The sequence below is a fragment of the Zootermopsis nevadensis genome, unplaced genomic scaffold (assembly GCF_977971745.1).
Source record: "Zootermopsis nevadensis isolate Lab colony 2312 unplaced genomic scaffold, Znev_1.0 Znev_ptg000022l, whole genome shotgun sequence".
Taxonomy (NCBI): Eukaryota; Metazoa; Arthropoda; class Insecta; order Blattodea; family Termopsidae; genus Zootermopsis; species Zootermopsis nevadensis.
Genome location: NW_028259154.1, coordinates 21,034,769 through 21,060,697, shown reverse-complemented (window position 1 = coordinate 21,060,697; position 25,929 = coordinate 21,034,769). Strand labels below are relative to the sequence as shown.

General features: G+C 38.6%; 1 protein-coding gene across 5 annotated transcripts in view; it reads left to right on the top strand.

Annotated features, from left to right (window-relative positions):
- Positions 1-22,204, top strand: part of LOC110829534 (protein Fe65 homolog) — a 106,590-nt gene extending 84,386 nt beyond the window's left edge. For 4 of the 5 annotated variants that reach the window (XM_087353990.1, XM_087353991.1, XM_087353993.1 and 1 more), the window contains 12 exons: positions 4,629-4,844; positions 7,646-7,869; positions 8,224-8,342; positions 8,533-8,678; positions 9,280-9,487; positions 10,913-11,040; positions 15,199-15,368; positions 15,918-16,019; positions 16,476-16,678; positions 17,213-17,392; positions 17,846-18,040; positions 19,053-22,204. In XM_087353990.1, the coding sequence (XP_087210116.1) occupies positions 4,629-4,844; positions 7,646-7,869; positions 8,224-8,342; positions 8,533-8,678; positions 9,280-9,487; positions 10,913-11,040; positions 15,199-15,368; positions 15,918-16,019; positions 16,476-16,678; positions 17,213-17,392; positions 17,846-18,019 (1,870 nt within the window). In that variant the 3' untranslated portion in view covers positions 18,020-18,040; positions 19,053-22,204. The remainder of the gene's footprint in view (positions 1-4,628; positions 4,845-7,645; positions 7,870-8,223; positions 8,343-8,532; positions 8,679-9,279; positions 9,488-10,912; positions 11,041-15,198; positions 15,369-15,917; positions 16,020-16,475; positions 16,679-17,212; positions 17,393-17,845; positions 18,041-19,052) is intronic. The other variant, XM_087353994.1, reaches the window with a different exon arrangement.
- Positions 22,205-25,929: the final 3,725 nt, after the last annotated feature.

Below are 25,929 nucleotides of genomic sequence, written 5' to 3'. Positions count from 1 at the left end.
CCAGGGGTAATCTAACTCTGTTTTCGTTATCAGACTGTGCAACGCTGTTGACACAAGTGCTGTTATGACATGCGCTGTTCGGCGTGAACGAATCCCTGCTTCCAGACTGTCGCCAAACTTTATTGAATGAACATTGTGACATTCCAGTGTGTTGAACTGTTCGTGAGTTCTTCACCCCATTTTGAGTGCATGTATAAGTTCAGTGCAGATATTAGAAAGAAGATTAATGTGTTGACGTGAACGTTTGTAACTTTTAGTTAACAAAGGAAGTGAATATGAACAACAACAATTTGCTGTTGGCCGGTAGTACAGTGATTGTTTCGGAAGGCGACACTCTTTTGTCTAATGCAGATCCTGACGTCATTGACACGTTCGAAACGTCGTCGTATGCACGTGCCACTAGATGACTGTGAGTGTAGCGATTAAGACCTTTATCGCCTTAGAAAGAATAATAATTGCATGCAGAACAACAATTTATAAGAGAAAACTTTGTTTTAGATGGGATACTGTGGGGGAAGTGGGAAGAGACTTCAGATCTCATTGATGTTAATGCAGAACTACATCTGTTTGAGCAACTGATAATTACGAATTTTTAAAATTGCAGTACATACGATACTGAACAAGTTTTGTAATATATTACCATATATGAATTTCGTATAAAGACGTACATGAATTATGGGAATTAAAAGTAGAATCACGTGTTTGGAGTTTGCATCAGATACATATTAACACACTGGATACGTCATATGACATAGCTCAGGTGGTTAGTCCAGAGCTTCTCACCGCCGAGGTCCTCGTTCGTGCCCACGTCAGCCCACGTGGGATTTCTGGCCGACTAACTGACACTGGAACAGGTTTTTCTCGGAGTCCTTTGGTTTTTGCTGTCTCAGTATCATTCCTCCAAATTTCAGAGCCGCTTAGTCTCACCTCATCGCAACAATAAAAAAATTGGATTTCAGTTAACAGATTTCATAAATTTTTGTATATTCCTTAGAGGGCTGTAAGAAGTCTGAGATGGGCCGAACATATAGTAGTCGTAGGAAGTAAAAATTGCTCTAGAAAGTTTTTGTTATAAAACGTAATGGGATGTTATTTTTGCGGCACGCAACTCGAATCTTTGGTAACCCCGGCAGCCACTGGATAAGAAGTTGGATGGCGAAGAGAAAAATCCTTCCCTGCCGGGACTCGAAACCCGGGCGCTATAACTGAACTATCCTGTCCTGTTATAAAGATCTTTAGTATTGTTCACTGTTTGAGATGTGTTTCTTGTGTAAAATAGTTGTCGAGTTAACTCAGAGGCGACCACTTGTGGTTAGCGTGTTAGACTAGTGTTTAAAGGTGCCGATTTCGACCGTAATCTTCGCTGCTAATATCAGAATTTAAAATTGTAATAACTAGCTTGCCAGTATTACTACAGTTATTTTATCTGAGAACGGGAATGTAGTTAACTGCCGAAACGTCGTGTATATCAAATATACCTCAGTGGACAATGCCCAACGTAATATTCATATTCCACAAAAACTTTTAGAGAAAACATCATGACCTATACTGAAACCAACCGGTTGAATCATTTATTTTTTTAATTTGATGGGGAATGTTTAAGCTTTTTCTAGGGCGCAAAGAACGCGTGGAATGTAGAAGTGTTTGTCCCATCCTGATGTCCCAACCCCTCCTGCTAGGCCTTGGTATGTCGCGACGTATAGGGGCTGGAGGGTAAAACGAGAGGGAAGACTCCGTAGTATTGATTATCGTGGTCACTTGCAGTCCTACAGTCTGTTCTTGCATGGTCGGAATATGAGTCTTCATAGGAAGCCATGAAATTAATTTCGTTGAGCCTTTAACACTGTCTTAATCGCCCCTGAGGACGTGTGTGGTTGCTTTTAACACTTGGCTTCTACTCATCTGTTATATCGGGATTCTTCTGGAATTCTTGCAGCATATGTATCGTCTTTAGTTCATAAATTCTGTTTCATTCGCATTGTCGCGGAGGAGTGAAATGGGGGTTGTCGGAGTTTGGCCCATGAAGTCGTAGTCTAGATTATTTTTTAGGAGTGAATAGAATCATCACGGGTTCTCTGATTATTAGCTCAACACATTAAGTATACTCGTGTAAACTATACGCTTCTGTCTTTCCCTATGTTTTGTCTCAGAAAATTCTCGAAGGATTTTAATGAAATTTAGTATTATGGGTTTACATCGAAATTTGCCGCCGAATTCGGAGGTAGAACGCTTTGAGTTCTGGTAACAGGAAGTCAGAGGACGGACGCTGTATGACCTGTTAGCTTAAATTCGGAGGCTGATGTTTATCCTCAGACACCACATTCAAATTCGGATCATGCGTAAGAAATCTGACCGCAACTTTTTCGCTCCGAGTTCTGTGCTTCGTCATCTGCATTCCTAGTAATCCTAGCGGTGTCACTGAAAAGTGAGGTAAAGTTCCACGCGTTCCGTAATTCGGCACATGCACTATTTTTACGGTAACCTCGAGAGACTGAGGAAAAGCACGAAACCGTTTACTCAGGATATCCGGTATCCTGACCAGGATTCGAACAGGGTACCTGGTTGTATCACCTTGCTTGACACAAAGGACTGAAATGTAACGCTGACAGCGATGCTTTTGTAATGCATAGATTCGGAAGGGATTTGTTTCTCTTGTTAAATGTGACTCGACTTCAAGTGGGAAGTGGAGAAACCTATCTTCCCTTCTGCTGAAGAGGATCCTTCTGGCAGGCGTCTGGACCATGTCTGATGTGAACATTATCGGAGTAAATGTACCACATGGAGGCAGAACAGAACAGAGCAGAACTGCGTCTGCTGCATGGTACTGTAGCCCTTGACAAAGTACGTATTTTGCGCAGCGGGTGTGGACGTTCTTCCAAAACGGCATAAGGCGTTTGATACTCGTATTACACAACGTGTCTCTTAAATCAGTGAGTGAATTCAGGAGGCTAGACTAGGCAGCAAATTTATCTAAACATGTTTCGTAATTGAGCTGCCACCATCATTTCTGTTTATTAGCCATCCAGTTCAGAGTATGTCATACACCTTTTCCAGCGTGAAACCCGAAGATTAAAATATATAAAAGGCATAAGAGTACACAAAAACTCTTTGAAGTAATATCCTGCAAACTTGCCCAATCTGGGCTGTGGCGCCGTGCAGGTAGTTACCAACGTTTTGAAGGAATCCAGAAAACCATAGTAGACGTCTGCACCGCCGTGACGAACTCACATTTCGGATAGTGAATAGTAAGTTGCCACAGACGTCCATACAACACGATGAAATGATGGAAGACTGAGAAATTATGAATGGAAATATGAATGAAAGGAAAGCAATCGGCCAATGTTGTGGACATAAACTCTGGACGGCACGTGTATAAATTTCCACGTGACGTCATATATTTATATTCAGTTTTATAGGTAAAGATGGAGCCGTTTTCTTTTGTCCCTTGACATCTCTGGACTCTTGCGTGTGGATTAACCCACAGGCAGCTGTTCAGCGCGCTTTGAGCTTGCATTTCGTTGATCAAACCCGAGTGACTATGAGCTCAGTGGTTCAGATTCTTCCACTCTTGTGAACTCGGTAATGGACGATGAAACAAAGCAGATACACATAAACTGAGAAATGAGAGACTGTTCCCACACACGCATGCGCACCGCGAGAGTTTACTCTAGAGGAAGTTTGTTTTTAGGTCTTTATTTTACTGGGGTGTTATTTCGGTGATCAGATGAAGGAAGAGATGTCGTAGGACGCATTGTGGAGAGAAACTTTACTCGGTAAACCTGAAGGGAAGAAACCAATTCGGATACCTGGAGACTTCGTACTTTAATCAAGTATCGTCCATTAACAACATACACGATATCACATAGACGATGAAAATTTAAGGCCTCCAACGTGTCCCGTAGGAAGGAAGCAGGGAGTGTTGATCGCTCCTGGGACACACGGTGTGTTATGTCCCAAGTTCTTTTGGTTGAGGAACTGCACCGTACCTTGTCGTGCGTGTTGCATAGTGCGACAACGTAACAGCACCCCGGTGTTTCAGAATGCCTGTGAATCTACCTTAACCCTGAGGGGTGCAACACAGGAGGTCTTCGACTTCTGATGTGTATCAGGCTTTACGGCGTGGAACCACTGGTTCATTAAACCTTTAAAGCCTAGTGGTACATATCTGTACCACCTTCTTGACAGTCTGTAAGCCTGCTATTTTATGTTTCGTATAATTCTCAGAGTGAACAAGGATTTGTACTGATTTTTTTTTCTCAAAGCGTTTATTTCAGTGAGTATTTTAATTGGGGATTTAACAGTTTTCTTTCCCGCGGTGTTTCATTTCACCCGGATTTTACTTGACAGTAAAGAATAATACTTTCATGTAGAAATTTAAATTGGCGGGCGTGTCAATACGAATTATCCATCTGATCGACGACGCTGGCATTTAATTACATTTGTTTGCCGTTTATCTAATCGATCGTTTGAGGCGCTAGGCACTGAAAGTAGTGGTAGGAGATTAGGATACAAATTTTAATGGCCTAAATGATAATTGTTTGCAATTTTGATACCAGGTTTGAGAAATTTCACCTTTGGAGCTACTGACTGTCGGCGTTACTAAGCCGAAGAAACTTTCTCTTATGCAGGAGCGGTGACGGTTGTCTCCAGCACAACACTGACCCCACATCGGGGCCCTTAGACAACAGCAATTCATTATTTCACGACAACGCGAATCTTGGCGGTGGCGGTGGGGGTGGTGGCTCTATGGGGCGGCGCCCACTTGACCTCACCTCCTCCCTGCGGGTGAAACCCGACCTCATCGACACTGCGGAGCAACGTGCCAGCTCCAGGGACTCTAACAAGTAGGTGCACACTGCAGCTTATTTAACGACCCCATGCCAACTGCAAGGGATTTCTCTCCTTGTGAAGTGGAAGTGATTTGGTAAGAAGTAGTCGTGATTTGTGTAGTGTAACATTGTCGTGTTTGATTGAAAACACAGCGATGGATTAATTCACGTGAATTCCATGGTCATTATTAAGTTTTTGTAGGGTACATGCTTCGACGAAGACCTGCCTCTAACAGAAAAATATTTAAGTCACTTGGAATTTACTAGAGGCAGATTTTTAATGCATGTGCCTTAAAACAACAGTGAATGTTTCTCACTTATTTTAAAGCACGAGGTATTGCCGTTTGCTTAACATTGCTTTAATGATCGGGAAGCTGTGTGTAAAATTACCGTGTACTGTGAAGTACTGTGTTATATTGAGCGGTTAATGTTATGCAAATATAGAACAGTAAGGGAGCAGTGACCTTTAAATTGGGGAAATGAAGATAATTAAATGGTTTTGTGGTTTAAAGTAGTGATACTGGAGAAATGTGGAGTCATTTCATCGAATGGAAGATGACATCCCTATGTACTTACCGCTGTGTATCTATAGACCCATTCCATTATACGCATGTCCCATGACATGCACGCATGATGTGGTCTGCTGATTCTGTCTTACGATCTGTTTTATGGTGTGTTTGTTGGCATATGGCGCCGTAGTGGGTGAACCAGAGTCTGATGGGGTAGGGTAAGGCGGGGTAGTGTCTGTGGGACGTGGGAGCTTTTACGTACATACAACAAGTATTGATTGTCTGCAGCGAAACCGACTGCTTGGAAGTCTAGAAATCCCCCAACCTCTTGCAAGTAAACTGACGTCACAAGAATCTCTTGTTGGATTGGTCCCTCGGAGAGATTTTCAGACTGCGGAGCTACTTTCAAGATTGATTTCTGTTTTATGTACATGTTTGTACCGATAAGTTTTAATGTGTCTGTGCTATTTTGTTGGTAGTTGCAGACATGAACAGGCATACCGACGGTTCTCTCTAAAGGTTTGAGTCAGTGATTGGTTCATTACACCGTAATTATTTCGGACATTGCCTCCTGTCCGAGTCGTATTTAATACGTATGCGAAAGGCGAGTAGGAGTACGCCGTGTTCACAAGGGCTCGACACCGGTCCCAGTCTTGAGCCATACAAATCCAATCCACACCCCACACTTTTACGGCGTCGCGACGATGGGCGTCGGTTTGCTAGCATCGTGTCTTGTGCCTTCATGTTTGCAAAATGGAATGCTGATTTGGCCTCGCGTCGGGACGCTTCGCAGCGGTTTGCCAGCGTCGTGAATTATGGCTTTCCAGGCTCATGCACGCTTTATGTGGAATCTTGAGTCGATTTGCGAACACCAACTCGACTTGTGTCTCTGTCCGCTCTAACCGGCGTGCAAGAGGATGTAGGTCATGTTACATTCCATGATTTTCCTTGACCTCTATGACATGTGTGAATGAACACGTGTCTAACCCGGACCTTTAAGGCGAATAGTCGGCGTACCTCTGGGGTCTAAACTTGGCATATTTCGCAAATACTATGCACGCAGTAGCAACCGCCTACAGCCCCAGGTTTTGCTTAATTCTGGTTTTAATAGGAATACATTACCTTCAGTACCTTCTGGGCATAACAGAACTCAGCCAACTAGTTGGACAAAATAAATTTTCATAAAACTCGGATCAGCGCAGCAATGCAATAACTAAATGATTTATTTGTATGTTGTATAATGACACTTCTTGAATTAAATTGGGGTTGAATAGTAACGTCGAAAAAGTAGGATGATTATTTGAATAAAAAAATAGGAAAAGATTTGTAAGAAGTCGTGGTCTGTTCTAAAGAACTGTCCAAGGTCTCAGATGGGAGGTACTAATTACTGCAACGCGACTTTCTGTAAACCAACTAACCAACTACTCGTACATGATCCGGGGTGTTTGTTGAACAGTCGATAATTATTAGCCATTTAAGAAATCTCACGTCTTATGGAACTCGTAGGTTCAGCTCCGTGTTCACAGAAGTATATTGTTCAAATACGTTCTGAGCTAGGTCAATTCAGTTTATATATTCACTGCATGTAAGATCTGTTTTAATATTATCCTCCCACATAGTCTTTTTCACTTCTGTCTTGCCACCCAAACATTATACGTATATTGTAATTTGTTTCCCTCATGCGTTCTACATGTATTGTTCATGTAATCCTTTTTGGTATAGTCACCTCAATCAATATAATGCAACAGTAAAGTATAAATAAGATGTAGGGTCATGGTTTAGCTTGGTGATATTGCGTGATTTGTGCTCATAAAATACACCAACTCCGGGTCCAAATCTCTGCTGAGGAATCTGCTGTCTTGACATCCCAACATTTTTTTTTTTGGGTACATCAGTCCTTCCAGATCAGTGCCGGGATAAAAGGGTCGAACTACCTTGACACTCATTTAAGATCTGAAGTTTTGTGCCGAATTTCTTGAATACCTTTGACAGCAGAAGACTCATTCGCTGTCCTCTATCTTTGCTGAGGTCTTGAACAGGGGCAGCTTTCCTTCACGCTGTTGTACTTAGGCACAAGACTAATTCTATGGAGCAGATTCCTCCTTGGGTAGCTAATAGTCATTCAGCTAGTCAGAAAAGTTGCTGTCTTTATGGTCCATCCATCTCTTCCCCTCGCTCTTTCTTTTGGTAACAGCGGAAAATGACTGACATCTTATATCATCGAATGTTTCATAGCTCAGTGGTAGGTTAGAAAATTCAAATTGATTCTCAGATTTTTGGTGATATATTTTCTTGTTTGTTTTACAGTCTTTGTGAAAAGCCAGTAAACCTCAACACAGCAGATGACGACGGTTCTGTACCGCATATTGCCGGCCAGTTGAACAGTGACCTTTACGCTGTTCCTGTAAAACGCAGGCCTCCCCAGAAGCACTCTTCGCTGTCGCCAAATGGCAGCAACAGTCCCAAGCACTCTGTTGGATCTCCTGGCAGTGGTCTTGAAAACTTACCACCGGGCTGGGAGAAGCACGAAGGTAATAGTGCTATATACTGTCATTGAGATTTAGTTAAATTGTGGTTGTAGTAATGTTTAATTTATGCTGTGGTTTTATATGTCTTTTGGACCTTGTCCATTGTTTTTAACTCACCATGTCCCATTTCCTTCATAAGATAAATAAATCCTCCGTTATGTCCGTGGGTGTATATTATACGTCACTTAATTTCAAATGTACGTTTTTGTGGGCATTCCGCTAGTCAAATTATTTTTTAAAAATATTATCCGGTTAATTGCCGTGTTGTGATAGTGTACTGTAGATACATTGTGTCAATATGGAGCTTGCTATACGAATTTCATCTCAATAGGCTATATTTATCTCATTTTCTTGCAGATAATGATGGACCGTACTACTGGCATATAAAGAGTGGGACTATACAGAGGGAGCCACCTGCGACGCCACCCAACAGCAAGACCGAACCTAGGAGGCCACTAGTGAAGGACGCAGAGAGTGTACGTTCAGAAATCATTATATTTAAGTAATATAGAGTACGAAGCATTTGATATTTTCTTCGTCACAGTCTTACCTAATTTGCATTTGTGGTTAAGTCTCAGTTGATGCTATATGACCTGTGCAGTTGAAATAGCATCAGTAAGTAACCAGAATTGGTTGATCTTAATTTATAAAACTTTTCTTGAACAGGCTCTGAACACTTACCAGCAAACTGGAGTCGGTGGAATTTGTGGAGTTTTGGGAACTGGCGTAACCAGGAGCAACACCAGTTCAGCCCTCGAGGAGCTCGATACCGGCAAGAAGAAGGAAGACCGAAAAGAAGAGCTCGCTTTAAAGTAAGAAATGCTTGTAATGTTAACAGACTTCATGGAGCTGAGTCCTTCTTCAGAAGCTGATGACATTTGGCTAGTCAAAAAATTCCCCGCCTCTCACAAGAACCTACTAAAAAATTCTGTATAACTACGTCGCTGTGAGTAGTGAGTGACCATCCCACTGACTGCACAGTTTCTACTCCTGATCCTGATTTGTCTGCCATCTAGTAGGGAATCAGGACATGGGTGAGAAATGGCCACTGAATTTTGCTTATGAAACATCTCGTATCATGCTCGCAAGGTTCTTTTACATGCCGTAAATCTACGACTTGGGACCGCCGGCTTTACTTCCCCTCCGAAGGAGGTTGTGCTACGGATTTTTATCACCCTTAAAAATCCATCGACCTCAGCCAGGTTTGAACCCGCGAACCTTGGGTCCAGTGGCGAGCACGCTAAGAAATTGCTACACCATGTAAAGTACTTTACTTGATACTCTTTATGCGTCGGAAGCTATGTTCTTATTAAATCATTATAAACCAACATAGCACTGACAGTGCTAAACTTTAAATGATACTATAAATTTTTCGCTAGATAAAGTGTGTATAGTATTTATTTTATTTATTAGGAGACGCAGCTATCCAGCGCGTGCTGAACCATCAGATTCAAAAGGCTCAGAACGGCCAATCAGATTTGCTGTGAGGTCGCTAGGATGGGTGGAGATTGCTGAAGAGGATCTTACACCAGAGAGGAGCAGTAAAGCTGTTAACAAATGCATTGTGGATCTATCATTCGGACGTTTTGACTTGTTGGATGTCGTAGGGAGATGGGGTGATGTAAGTGTTATTCATACATTTCTTGTTGTTTTATGCATCTTGTTTGACATCATTTTTGAATTTCTCTTATGTTAGTTTGTATTTTTTTTCCTCATTATATTTGGGTTGGTAATGGTGTGTCAGACAGGGCATATGCATAATGAACAGAAGTCTGTAGTGAAAATGTTATATACCATGACAAACTTCTATAAGCCTGGCTAATATATCACCAGATATCACAATGCAGATCTTTGAAAATCAAGATTAAATAAATTCTGCACTATATTTGTTTTGATAATTGAGCAAAACAGTATCATATTCTGCAGATTGTGGCTACATTTGCTTTATAAAATTTTATATTCATGTGTAAATGTCACCAAGTTCAGTAAATTCTTCTTCTTCTATGGCTCTCCGGTCCGTATTCAGCCCATGGCCTCCTCAATTCTCCTCTTCCATTCGGTCCTCTGTTAGGTCCGTCTGTCCGAGGCTTTGATCGAGGTTTCGAAACATCTTCCTTTTTACGGCGCAAGGTTGTTAGCCTTGCGACCAACCCCCAACCTGGAGGACCAGGGTACCTGTCTTAGTCTGACCTCTCCCCCTCGACCAATCTGGCTAGGGAGGCCCTACCAGTAGCTACGCTACCGCCAGCATAGCTCTTGGGATAAATTCAGTAAATTACAAGGGTAAATAAAACATTGTAGGCAGTTAAATTATATGTATTGATCAAATTATTACATAGTAGTTAGACGTGTCTTATTTTTTTATGTACGAGGGTCACTCCTAAAATAATGCACCGTAATTTTTAAACATTCAATTTTTATTTTGAAACTTTGCTTAGTCAAATTCTCTGTATGGAAGACTGGTCTATTTAACATAAAGTTTTTGAGCACCACAGCATAATATATCTATCACTAATAGTGCTATTCTCTGGCTACAGAGACTTTATTCTTATAACTAGAAACCTACGCTCTCCTTCCCTATTCCCACTTATATCATACTAATTTTATTTTATTATATACAAGGAATAGTGTATAATGAGGATTTCATTCATGGGGGTATTCTATAGAATCATTCAACATCATTTACGTTTTATCACTCGGATTTAACACATCAGCTGTACTGCCGATATAAATTTCGATCTGTTGATAATCTGACCTTTCTCTTTGAACTTGTTTCTTATAAAATTGGCCCTTCTTCACATGATTCTAGACATTCTGGAAGTACATGAAACCGTAAATTCATTTCACCCTACACAGTTACCATAATTTGGCTGTGTTTGCAGATGAATGTAACTCATGTTTGTGTGGTTAATTTTATGGACTTTGCTGAAAGAATGGTTGGAAATCAGTATGAGTGGTACTTATTAATTTTGTCTGAAATAAAAGTAGTTTATTTTTATGTCATTATAATTTCTGAAGATGCTTCATTGTACTGATGTTTTCTCAGGGGAAAGAGTTGTTCATGGACCTGGATGAAGGTGCTTTGAAGCTGATAGACCCAGAGAATCTCACTGTCCTTAATACTCAACCTATCCATACAATTCGTGTGTGGGGAGTCGGAAGGGATAATGGCAGGTAAAAACTCTTACCATCACTGTTTATATTATTATGTGAATTATTACTCATTATTCAGTTCTTATGGATGTTACAGCTTTTCTGAATGCCAGTTTGTTACCGTACATTTATATAATATAAAATTTCACCATATTTAATTTTATTTATCCCAAAATTTAGTATATTTTAGGAACTCAACATCATATGCTGTAGTTACAGCCTAACTGTTTCTTGTACAGTGCTAGAACAGAAATGTGTGTATGTTTTGACGATTATGCACTGCATTTATTAAGCAAGAGAGAGAAAGAGAGAAACTAATAGAAAACTGAAGGAAAACACACAAAAGACGCTATGCCTAACATTCTAGCATAATTAAATAAAGAAGAATGAGACAGAGAAATTACAGGACAGGAGGAAACAAGATCTAATATTTTGATGCGCTACAAATTGAAGGTGGATGGTCTCTACCATGTCATTCTTGCTATGAAATTTATGCTCCCTTTTACAATGTAGCTGTAACAACTATATTATTGTATTTGTACTGGTATTTTATTTTTTACTGAGTGTTGATATTCATATTATGACATGTTCCACATTCTTGGCTTGTACTATGAAGGAGCTATGGTTTGTAAATAAATTACATTCTTTTCTATTCTACTTTTTTCATACAGCTCATAATATACAGCAAAAGGATACTCATGTTTATATTGCATTTTAAAAGGATATAATTATAGCGATATAATATTTATTAAATAGTAAATGTATATGTCTGTTCTTACGTAGGCCCAATTAGATATTGTTTTATGATTTGTATAATATGTAGTATCTAGTCTATTTCAGAAACTTGTAACATTTGCTTATTTCTCTAATTTTTGTGCCCACTCATTAGTAACTTTCATTTTGAAATGTTTTAGTAGTTGTAAGTTCTTAGTAGAATTGGAGGTTTGTTGTGTCTGAGTATTTTTAATATCTTGCCGGTGGAAATTTATTTTCTTTTATGTGAGGCTAAGTAGCAGTTATTTAGTAAGAAAAGCAAAAAAGGTATCTAATTGGGCCTTCTCCTTGTCCACCACCAATCTATAGTAGCTAATGTGGTTATGTGTCTATCTCTTCTTGTATGACTGTATGTGCTGTGGTGGTGGTTGCTCACTCCATTGGGACAAATGCTGCAGAGAGAGGTAAACAAAGCACACTGTGGCCTGAACCCATAACTGAATCCACTGCCCATAGATTTATTTAAGTATGGAAGATAAATGCATGAAAGCAGTAATTTATCTTGAAGATTTCTGTCTTCTGGGTTCATCGCCCTGATGACGGAGGCAGTATGACCTCTGAAACGTAGGTAAACATCGACCAGACTACACAGCGCAACAACCCAGAAGACAGAAATCTTCATACTCGCCGCTGTGAAAACCTCAAATCTTACACAATAATTGATCTTGCTTCTTATCTTGGGAAAAGACTGATGTTAATGCAAGTGTCCGTACAAACAACGGAAAATCTTTGGAAATAAATTTCTTCAGTTTAAACCATTCAAATAAAACAGGAGTGGAAAGTTTGAATTTACATATTAAAAAGAAACATTCTTTGTTAACCTCACTGGTTTTTATGTTTATTCATTGAACATACAGATCTGTTGTTAACAAACCTAATTAGTAATAAAGATACAACATTACAAAGAATTATACGTTATGTTCTTTCCCCACTAATATTATGTGTTTTGATGCTTATTCAGAGGTCCAGCATTTGTTTTCGACAAACCTAATCATTAATAATGGCATTAAACTGCCGTGGAGGAATAAATATGAGTGTTCCATATATTTTTAAATAAACATTTAAATCTTAATTTGATCAGTATGTTATATACTAATTTTTGTAAAGCAAGCTTTTTTTTTTTTGGAGAAGAATTATGGAGTTCAAGTTTTAGTATTTATGCCCAATATCAAATTTAATTTTGACAGGAAACATGGCTGATGATATGTGTAATAGTACTTCTGTTTTCCTCCATTCATTTAAAACTTGCCAATAATTTAAGAGGCTATAAACAGAACGAGAACTCAATGAAGTGTGAAGTTCATGGGATGCACATTTTACTTGTATATAATAATTTTTGCTGCAGGTAAGACCTTATGTGTGAAAGCCACTCTTATAAGACAAACTTTATTTGGTTTCTTGCCACGCTATTCAGAGCACAAGTACTGAATGCCTTTTACATTATTGTGCTTTCAAATTTTTAAAAGAAACAAACAAACTTTTTAAAGAGTTAATGTACATATTTCTTCTGAAGTTACAGTATGTGGTATTCTGTGGGTGGTGGAATAACTTATGCTTGATCTTATGCTTGTGTTTGGTGTGCTTAATGCTTTTGTGCTGCCTTTAATGTGAAGCTGTGTTAAAGCTTTTATTTTAGAATACAAATTTTGGTGGTTTTTTAGTTTCATAGATGAATTAAAAAAGTGATTCTGAATGATACATAATAAAGAGGTATGGAGCAGTATTTTGAATTGAAAGTTATCTAGAGTGTGGACTGGTAATTTTAAATTATTTAAAAGCCCAACCTTCTACCATTTGCAAAATTCTATGTATCCCTAACCCATTTAACTTCCACCCTCCCCCTGTGTATAGGTATAAAGTTAAAAGAAAAACATGGCCATAACAAAATTTTGCCATTATTAATTTACCAGTGTAATTAGTTTCTGCGCAAAATGTAGAAACATTCTGTTTTGGTATGATTTTTTTATGTTCATGCATGATGAAGCTTTGTAACATTAAGCATATTATTTATAAATGGTTTTGAGGGAAAAGTAAATGTGGTTAGCATTAAAATACAAAATTTAAATAAAGTGCGCCATACATTAAGCATGTGCAAGAACTGCATTTTCACAAGTAGTTTAAAATAAATAATAAGAGGCCAATATTTCAGATTGGAATGAGAGAATCAAAGATAAAAAATAGTTTTAATTAAGTACATACCATCTATTTTAAAACTCTGCGTTATATACAAAGAATCAAATAGCCAGTTTTTCTTTGCAAAAAGTAATACATAACTAGAAATTTATATGGAGTATACTAGTTAAATATGCAATAGATATGGATTATTATTATATCATAGAATTATAATAATTTTGTGATTGTGAACCAAGTAGTGGCACAAAATTTTTTATGTGACAAAATTCTGTATATTGGCTTAACCATTATCATGATGGAATATAGGGTATAAATTCCTGACTGGAGGTATGTTTAAGAATTGTTACAGAATGGAATAAGTATATTGCAGAATTGACATTTGAAGCAAAATACAAGAGTGAAAATTGTCCTGTCATACAGAAAGAATTTTCTATTAGAAACACTTTCTGCATAAATGTTCTTCATAAATCAAGAGAGCGCTTTATGTTTCAAACACCTATAGCAAAATCTCATATTTCTGTGATTTGTATGAGTCTGCAGAAATTCTTTATTCATCATGCTCTTGGCAGGGATGCAGTGTGTCCACTGAGTGAAAAAGGTGCTTTAGTGATTTTGTGTGTCTGGAATGTTAAAATGAATTAAATTAATTAATCCGTGGCATAACAGCCCTCTGAGAGCCAAAGCTGACTAGCTTGACTACTGGCCTCACGTTCACATGCCTAAGCAGAGGTGAACGATCATCCAACCAGATATAGGCTAACATGTGGTCAGCACGACGAACCCCCAGCCATTGCTCGTTTTCTTGACTGGATTACACTACCCATTGTAGCTCCCCAATTTCCTCACGATGCTGGGTTGGCACCGGTCCCTTACACCGGTCAAAAATCTCATGAGAAATTTCTTTCCCCGAGAGATAAAATTAATGACAATGCTCAAAATATTTGTCATTGCATTTCAGAAATGATAGTCCATTCATCTCCAAATCTTTTCCCCTCTTGACGTATTTCTGTGACTTCATAATGCTGGATCATATGTGATATGAATTTGACTTATAGTTGCATTCTGAAATAAATGAGCCACATATTTAAATGGACTGATAAATACCTGGAGTATGATTTTTAATTTTAGTGAATACTATAGCTTAATTTATCAGATAATTAAAAAAATGCAGCTGTTTTAATATTTTCTGTCATCTTGTTAGAAACAATATTTCATAATTTGTTAGGGAGCTTTAGTGATACAGTTCTGAATCCAATAATCTTGGGTTAACAGGGACTTTGCGTATGTGGCACGTGACCGAACAACTCGTAAGCACATGTGTCATGTATTCCGCTGTGACATCCCAGCCAGGACCATAGCCAATACATTGAGGGATATCTGCAAGAAGATCATGATTGAGCGTAGTTTACAACAGAATCTTGCCAAACCTATTGATATCATTGGTAAGTTCATATGTGACCATATATGGTCTGTCTACAGACATCCAGAATGCTTCTTTGTTCAGTGTATTTTGACATGTATATGCATCTTAACGGCCTCCCTTAATTACATCTGTAGACTAGTCATGAGCAAGAAACTTGGTTTCTCGCAGTAGAGTATGAAGATGACTGTCTTCTAGGATGTTGTATCATATAGTCTGGTTGATATTGGTCAGCATTTCAGAGGAACTTACTACCTCCATTACCAGGGTTATCCTGAGTTTTCAGATTTCCGGTCTGGTTACGGGATATGTATGAAAGAAACATAAACACATATTTCACATGCATTGTGTGTAACAATAAAGTTTACTTTTAAATATATGTAAAATTTATGTGTACATTATTCATCTCATGTAAATTATTACTAATAATAATTATAGCGCTTTGAATTTTTTTATGATTCTAAAGTAGTGTTATTTTATTGAGTTCGTATTAATTAATTATTCCTGTATATTGGATCTGCAGGACATAGATATAGGCTTACAAGTGCTTTGAATTTCATAACATTTTTAGGTGGAAGTGGGAATGCAGGAAGGTCAGGACTGGCCACACGCCCCACAAATCTTCCCACAGAGCACAGACGATTTCATCATCGCAATGGCCAAGCATTAGTCAGTATGTATCTACTGGTGTGGATCAGATTATGGCCTGAGATGTGGTGCCATGTAGTTTTGTAGGTGGTAACCAATGTTTCAGAGTAATATACTGTGATATGTGTACCTAACTTAACCTGACCTTACTTGACCTACCGTAACCTAACCTAGCCTGGCCTATCCTGGCTTAGCTTAGTCTAACCTCATGTGCTGTCAGCGAGGCAAGAGCCATCGCTTGTGGTGGTAAGGGGAAAGTGAAAGTGGAAATTATATGCAAGTTACCGTTGATGGCTTGTTTACGTAATAAAGCATGGTATGGAAATCGATTAAGATTATTCTTGAAGGCATTGTATTTGCTCACTAAACTGAAGATCTGTAATGAACAAAACTCATAAATAGACATTTCACTGTGTTTGTAATTTATGTGAATCTTAGAAACTGTAAGAGGTAAATGTTATTTTTTCTGTGCACTTTCTAGCGCAGTCATTTCCAACCCCAATGGAAGAGCCAAAGAAAGTTCTGCGGGCACAGTATCTTGGTTCTACGCAGGTGTCTCGGGCTACAGGAATGGATATATTGAATGATGCAATTGACAAGCTCATATCTACTGTGCCTACAGAGAAGTGGCATTCTGTGAATGTGGCTGTGGCTCCCTCCATGATCTCCATACTCAACCCCTCGGTTTGTACAGTACTTTACTCCTGTTTAGTATTGAATTGATTGTAAGGTCATACCCCATGTTCTCTGTAGTGCAATAATACTCCAGCTGTTCTCTCTGAAATCAGCATAGTTCCATTATCATCAGCTTCACAAATCTTGTTATGCCCTTAGAGTGTCAGCATGTCCCTGAGAGGCACGCAAAATATCTGCAGCAATTACCAGAGTCTCTCAAGTCTTTAAAACAGTTTCTTCCATATTATACTAACACTGACCAAGTTGATTCTTCATTAACAGTTCATAATAATTAGACTTTTGAAATGTAAATGTTGTTGCATAAATATATAATTCAATCAGATCAGAATGTTTAGCTAAACAATTGTTTCACAAAGAGTGCTGTAAAGTAGTAGATTACGGGAAGAAAGATAAATTTCAGTGGTTACTCCAACCCACGTGAATGTTGGAGATTGAACTTTCACATAGCCACAGCTTTCACATGAACCTATAGAAATGTAACATCTTGTATTTGGCGGGTGTGTTTTTATGTTTATTATTCAGGAAGAAAACAAACTGGTAGCAGAGTGTCGTGTTCGCTATCTTTCCTTTTTGGGAATTGGACGTAATGTGAAGCAGTGTGGTTTCATTATGCACACCGCACAAGATCTGTTCATTGCACACGTGTTTCACTGTGAACCTTCGTCTGGGGCCCTCTGCAAAACTGTGGAAGCTGCCTGCAAGGTGAGTGTCTTCAACAGTTACATCTGACTGACTGACTTCTGGATCCTTTCTGAGCAACCAAAAGTAAATTTTCTGTTTAAGAAATTTCTCTCATTGGATCTACCCTGAGCCAGTTCACAACCATTTTCTTCTCCAGTCTGCACCTCGGACTGCAGATTGGATGAACAGAGTTCAGTGACTGATGATAGCAGGAATTTTTCTGTTTGTCACCATGACTCTGAGGCTCACCCAGTCTCTTATTGAGTGGACACCATGGCTCTTTCCCTGCAAATTAAACAGTAACTCATGAACTTGACCATTTCACATATATACATGCATTCAGGGGCATGGTAATAAATGTGGTAAGCTATGACATGACTGTAACCTCTGATACGAAGATTTCTCATGCCTTCAGTATTGTGCAGTAATATACAAGGTAAATTTCTGTAACTCTGTTCTGCTGTTTTCTTACAGTTACGGTACCAGAAGTGCTTGGACGCACATCCACAGGGATTGGGTCGTAATGGAAGTAATGTCCAAACACCTGGTGGTGGAACCAAGGGATTAGGAGCAACTCTGAAATCACTTGTTGGGTCCCTTACTGGACGTGGCAGCAACAGACAGTTCAAGGGGTCAAGTGAATCCTGAGATGAGGCTCTCTCTCTGCAGGTAACAACTTATCTGGTGACTGTAGATAAGGGACACACACATACAAAGTACACTGGCACACGATCAGACATGGCATTCAGTAAAACATGGAGGTTTATGTGGTAATGTTTGACTTAAGCCTGTCTTTTTAGCACCAAAGATTATTATTGTTGGTATTATTTTCTTTTGAATTAAACAATTAAATATTAATCAGTTTATCTAACTTTTTAGGTAAATTAGTTTGTTAACAGAAGTAACATGTGTCATAATGGTTACATATCAGCAACCAATTTTAAGTGAAAGAAGTGTTGGTGTTATTTTAAATCTTGTATTATAATAATACACGCCTACATTCATTGGCATAACACTGCTTTACATGTTTTCTGTTACCACCTGAGGCACTTTTATGGCATTGATAAGACCCCTGTTTTTCCATACGCCTGTGGGGACATTGAGTCCATTGTTGAGAAAGATAAATGTAAAATTTATTGCAACTATTTAGTCCCCACTACCAGACACTTAACAGCTACCAAGCCTGATATTGTTCTCATTGATATCTCTGAATGCAATATGTATGTCATTGAGTTTTCGGCTGTGGCTGAAATAATAATAGCTGTGAAGGAGACAGAAAAGCGTTTGAGAAGACAGCCGTATCCCGGATTCACCGTCAAATCAGCAGTCCTCATAATCGGAGATCTCGGAGGAGTCGAGCCATCACCGCCGTCTAACATTAGGCTTATTCCGGCATGCCAGCATAATGCTGAAGCATTACTCAGCCTCACGCAAAGGCCGTGCTTCTTGGGTCGCTCTGACTACTGTGCGTGTGTATGATCCCAACTCACTGTAGCTGCCCATCTCGTGGTTTGAGCCGTTGCTGCAGTTTCTTCACCTGGTCTGCAAGTAGTCAAGTTATGATGGCTAAAAGCCTGAAGTTTTTGGCTGTTTGTGGACCAATCAAACAAATGATTTACAACAACAACAATAATAATTAGTGGCTATGGAACTGATATGTTCATCATACTCTGTGTCACAGGAGCTGTGGCCACTACCTGCAGAGCGAGAGGTGATCCACCACCGTCACCTGCAGTCACCACTCACATTGAAATACTTTAGCAACAGTAGCAGCACTCTCCGGTCACTCTTGTCACCCACCTTGGACAGTCGGCGAGTGGCTTCACTGCATTGGGACTAGAAGCCACTGCGCAGCACTGTGGCATGAAGCAAGTGTTCCCCACCAGATCATGGTCTGTTCATATCTTGAGTAGTCCCTGAGCACACTGTTTGTATGCCCTATGTGTTTTTGGCACATAGTATATATTCACTGAAACTTGAGCGTAATGAGAAAGAGGAAGCACGTTTTAACATGAAATTCTATGTGACAGTTTGCATTCTTATCCATCTCCAGTTTTGAAAATGCAGAAAGTGGATTAATTTCAGTAGATCTGCAGTACATGGCAGCTTGACGGTAGCAGGAAATAGGTGATGAGTTGAACAGAGAGGTGAAATTCAGGACAAATAATATGAAACTGGCATAATGCTCCCTCATTTTATTTAATACACTTACTGTAGATGCTGATGAAGAGGTATTCACCTTGTTTACTGACATGTACTGTACCTTCTTTTATTTCAAAAGAAAGACACCAGATTTCCATTTTCATGATTATTTCTGAACATTGACAGTGAATAAAGATTTTTTAACTGAAAGGGTGTTGTACTGATGACAAATTCATTGTTATTTTTAAAAATATCAAAAGATATTGACTGTGTAGTGTATGTGAGTGAGGGGGTAATTTATTCCAGTCTAAGGGAAAAGACTCAGGCAAAGTGCGAACAAGGCAGCAAGTTGTAATACTGGAAACTGGATTCAATGTTCAAGATGCGAGTCAGTCCTAGAGAACATGAGTGACAATAGAAAAGAATCTTATTGATTGGTTTCTTAGCATCTGATGCACGAAATAATGAAAAAAGATACATCAGACAAGACCTATGTAGTTTGCAGTGAATATATTACAATTATATATGTAATACAAAATGTACAGCTTCTGAAAAATATTTGAAAAATAGCTTCAGGTTCTAATAATTTCAGTCGCTGAAATTATAAGTCATCAATGTATGTGTGAAAGTGTTACCGTAAAATATTCTTCAGCATTTTTTAAAATAAATTATATATTTTATATTTATTTGCTGTGGTAGGACTAGTGTTTATATAATTAGAAGTATGAAACAATTTCAAGAAATAAAACCACATCGGAAAGCATGTGATGAAACACTCTGATTTTAAGGACATCTTTAAAGTCTTCATATTTGGCCAAGAATGTGAATTTACGCATTAATGAATAGATACTGGAAACGGAATCTTTGGAATTCACGTTGTCTCCCCAGTAGACGGTGAAGTCATTTTGAAGAACCGAGTTTTGCATACTGTGTTATATGTGTATGCGTGTTCATGCATGTAAGTACCAAATCATTAGCTGTATAATATTGATGTTGGTGTGCGGGTGCGGGTGCCATATCTTCCTACATTAAATGTTGCCGAAGTTAATTTACTTTTTCTTTTATTGTTCACGGTGTTGCTTATTGAAGCAGTGATATTTCTATTTATAATCTGTGTTTATCCCACTGAATTGCACAGTTCTGTATGAAGGACGTATTAATGTTGTATAAAGATGGACTTGGCCGACACCAAGCTGTTTGTTGCCATTAAGAGAAGGGTGTCATATGGAGACCGAATCTTCTAAGTGTTGGGGGAAGAGATTCGTACTGTTTTTAATGTTGTTTTTATGAATTGAGCTTATTGGACCAATAAGGGCAATCAAGAAATGGCAAACAGAGTTAAAAATAAAAGCTGTTTGAATTTCATGTCGGCATCTGGTCCAGTGCTAATGATGCGTGACAAGAAACTGATGCTGTCTGAGACTCGAGTCTGAACTAAAACTGCACATGTCACAATGCAGTGTTAAAGTTTTTAGACCAGTCTGTATAAAGCTTTTGAAGCATTCCCTCGTTGTGCCACATATTTCCATTGTTTGCTTCACGAGTAATGGTCCTAACGGTTGGTCATCATTATTATAGCATGTTACAAGTGGCAATTCTGAATGGGATCAAACATTGTGTTTCATATCTGATTGTATAATCACTCTTCATTTTCACTTCAGATATTGTCACAGATCTGAATGTCACACACGGATATTCTGTACGCCAATACCTCAAAGCTTATCGTAACAATCACCGGAAGAACTCAAATTATGGCTGTTAGCAAATGATTGTACTTTCTGCCATAAGAAACTGTATATTCTTACTATGACCAGTTTGTGTTGGTCTGTCGTAGTGTCAGTGTATGAAAGAGATTCAAAAGTGAGTGTGCAGTTGTAAATTGAATTTTTAAATTAATTTCTGTATTTCTTGTCCTTGATATTCACTCACTTACTCTCAGTCCCAGCACAGTCTGTAGCTATGTAATATGGCGATGGCTATATACTTGTACACAGCATTATACCAATTGTATGACGTGATGTCTCCGTAACTGAATGTTAATAAGTTAGCGTGTTAAAAGTTTGGCAGCATCTGCTTGCTCGCTTGCTCAGCACAAATATCTGCAGCTTTTCCAGCAGTAAGTTCACAGCAATGGAACTGTGGTGCTTGTTTGAAAAATATTTGTAAGAAGCAGATGGTTCAGAGGGAAGATGTGTTAGTGGGGGAAACAATAAACTAAACAAATACTTGTCATTTATCATAGTAAATTTAGAAATATAGTATCATTATTTATTTTTAAATAATGCTTTTAAAATATGAATATGTTTGAATAAAAGTGGGATATCCATAATATTGTAGCTGAACTTACTGAAGTGTACACTTTGGGACACTCATTTGCTAATGCATCTGCTGTACTACGTAAATCTTGTGCTTTTCTCCCAATCTGAGCGTTATCTTGTAATGTGCAGGGGATATCATTATATAACTACATTCAGCCATTGCAACTTGGTAGGTAACTGCTGCATCAGAACTTCTCTTTTGATACTCTGTAAACTGTAATTGGGTAACACACATGGTTTTATTGTGGTGTATCAGTGAACGATATTAGTTCTGAATTAAACATTCACAAGTCATGCCTTCAACACTTTGTATGATGGTAATGTAAGAGCCTTGAACTTGTTTAAGAAATAAAAGTATGTCTGTGATCTTTAATTGAAGAGTACAATGATATTTGAAGAGGGACTGGTGAGATTATATCTACCTGTGGTTTTGGGCATAAATATAGTAACTCCAGTCACTTAGTTAATTAATTATGTGCAGTATTTTCTTTTCAGTTTGCAAGGTTACTGAAGCTTAAGCGGCCCATCCACGTACGAGTCTGACTTGCGAGTCTGGCTCGGCGAGCTTGACTCGTGAGCCGGGCTCGAATATGTTTCACCACACATGCATAGCAGACTCGGCTCGTGACACCCCGCCCGCAAACGAGTTTGGCTCGATGGAACCCGAGCCGAGCCGGACTCGCAAGCCAGACTCATACGTGGATGGGCCGCTTTAGGCTACGTGGCTTTCTATTGTATTTCAGCAAAACAAGAGTAGAGATCTATTGCCATTCATCCAGACCCATGGAACTCCAGCCATTTTGTTAAACTAAAATTTATTTTCCCAGGTCCATAATTAAACAAAAGCTAGAGCCACTTTTGCATATTGTGAAATTAGAGTGAAAATATTATTTTCAAAACTAAAACAGCCACTGGAAAATTTTCTGTGGTGTATTTCCTGCATTTCTTCTGTTCATCTGGTCTCATTAGATAGGGTCAAGTTGCAATGGGCTAATGAGAGGGTGAACTGATCAACGGATAAATGAATTGATAAGTGTACGTATGTGTGTATGAATAATAGGAAATGTTAAAGATAAGTTAATTTATTGGCCCTTGTAATTCAGAACAACTTGGAAGGCTGCAACTAGACAACAAGAGCAGACTTACTTGCCTTTCTTAAAAGTTTTATGTTATTACAGTACCAGTGTGTTTTACATTTTATCAGATCAAAGTTTGTAGTGGTAAATGCATGCAAAACTGTTTTCTTGTTTGCATTTGCTCTTGCATAGAAACATGTACAACTGAGACCCTGTGAAGCAGGTTACAAGGGAAGTCAAAAGTGGAGCTTTATCACTGCAATATTGATTGTTCATCAAATTTTATTGTTATTTGTGAGTGATACTTTTTAATAGTATTTCAGATTTCTTCAATTCACTGAATACATTTCAGTAAAGAATTAAAATACTTTCAATGTAAATGTTGTGTGCTGGTAAAATTATCACGTAATTTACCGAAGAAAATTTTTTCCGCAGGGTTATATCACTACTTTCAGTTACTTTTTATTTGTTTATAATCATCATCCATATCGATTATTAAAAGTGAAAGTTGTGCGTGTTGTTTGGAGTTTTCCAGTAATCGAGTAGGATTTGAGATTCTCACATTGGCGAGTATGAAAATGGCTGTCTTCTGGGGTGTAGTGCTGTGTAATCTGGTAGAAGTTTACCTTCCACCAGGCTTTGCTGCCACATAAAACAGCTATCTTTCAGTAATGAAGTTTGTATGAAAATAACAAATTTATCCTGACAGTGCAGATACCAACTTAACTGTATGTGGTTGCTGTATCTGAACAGCTGGGTTATGTATTAAGTCTTATCATAAACCAGAATTAGGGACTTTGTAGTTTCTGCATGCAGAAATGCATCTTGTGATCCATATTTTAATTGGAACGGCATTGTGCATATGTTGTCATGGGAATAATACAAACAGTTTTCAGCTGTTTTTGTCACGGCTGAACTGGCGTATAATTAATATAAACTTTTTACTTTGAGATAGAATTTGATTTTGATATCTTGTAAATACAGCATAGCGCAGTGAGATGGAAATAGTGATATTCATAACGGTTGGTGACGTCGCTGTTTAACTCTTTCCTTCGTATATTGCTCGAGATTAATATCGCTTAAAAGCATTCATGTCTTTTTTCTTTCTGGGAAAGCAGCAAATAGGGGCTCATTGTGTTTAATGTGAATTATTACTGATGTTCCATATTTACACAGGAAAAAAAAAGACAACATAAAATATCTCTTATTCAGAGTTTGTATTTAGGGAAACACGTTTTCTGACATGTAATGTGGCACTGGATACTCTTCAAAAATTGTGGAAGTATATTTTATATTCTGTTGTGAATGACTGATAAACAGCGCATGGCAACACACAGCTGATTTACAGGCTTAACTTTGTACAGTAAGTAATATGAATATGCATGGAAAGAAGTTTGGCTATTGGAAGGGTTTCATCATATTTGATTGGGAAAAGATACAGGTTAAACCGAAGTGTGTGCGTTGTATAAGCAGAAAGATTGACACAGATGTTTTCGGTTGCAAATAATGTGATCTGTGTTGATAATATCTGGGTGGTAATTCAGAAGCATATTTAGATTGTTTGGTGATTCAGTTTGAAGTATAAAATACTGCACATTGTGACTGTGTTATTAACCAGTTCTGTTAGAATTAATCTTATTCGTAGACTTGCTGAATGGGGTGTCATGAAAAATAAATAAGTGCCATACTGCAGCAGGTTGCTTGCTTATGGTTACACCACTATGGCACTGGTGGAGTACAGACAAGATGAGAGATATTGAGCATACATTTATTTTTAATCTTTATTGAATAAGTATATATATTTCAAAAAGAACTGGAAACAATGACATGCTCCAAAAATGCTGTCTGAAGCTCTCTGATTTTTATTCCAGAGAAATAAAATGAAAAAACTATATATATAATTTTTCTTGGTTTTATTTGTCTAGTTCAGTGATGTGCAACCGGTGTTTCTTAGCACACTGGTGTGCTGCAGAGACCATCTGGGTGTGACACGAAGTTTTCATCTCACATGGAACTGGCCCCTGTCTGACTCATTCTCTGCCTCAGCCTGTCCCTGCCGGACGCATTCTCTGACTCACCCCGTCTCTGCCTCACCGGGTATCTGTCAGCATGGAGTTTGCAGAAATGGCCAGTCATACAGGGAGTGGAACGAGCAAACTGAGTCCAGCACAGACCTGGTCCATCCCAGACGGGTACAGCAGACTGGTTATGGCAGGGATCGGGTTGGGAGAATTTTAAAAACGTTTTCCAAAAATTAAAAAAATGTAAAAATGCTGGAAATTATCCTGAAAGCGCACAAAACTAAAAAAAAAAATAGAAAGATTACAACTTCAAAAATTTTTCAAATATTTCGAAAATATTTGGTATTGTGCGATTTTCAAACAATTGTAAACATTTTTTGATTTTTCGAAAATTTTAATTTTTTTTTCATAATTCTCCCCACCCGATCCCTGCCAGAACCTGACTCTTCAGGACACGGAGTCTGCCGTACCGTGTCTCTGACTGACACGGTCTCTGCGAGATTCATTCAACCTCTGCGGTGTCGTCTCTGCAAAGACCTGGTTCAACAGACCGAGTCATGCAGACTCCGGGTGAGGCAGGGAACGAGTCAAGCTGAGACAGAGGCAAACACCGTGTCAAGCAGAGACTGGGTGAGAGACAGACCAAGTCCGGATGAGACTGAGAGGCACAGACAGTCTTGGCAGAGACCAGTTCTGATAGGGATGGTGTAGGTATAATTTGGGGGAAAAAAATCGAAATTTTCGAAAACTCCAAAAATGCTGGAAATTGCCTAAAAAGCGCACAAAACCAATTTTTTTTAAGTTGAAAGTTCTCAAAACGTTTGTGTGCCATTTGGACAATTTCCGGCATTTTTTGGTTTTTATAAAATTTTGGAAAATTTGAAATTTTCATTTCAGAATTCTCCCCACCCGTTATCTGCTATAACCGGTGTCTGCCGCACACTTCTTCTGAAGGACGCGATCTCTACTGGACTCGGTCGCTGCACGATCCGGTCTGTGTA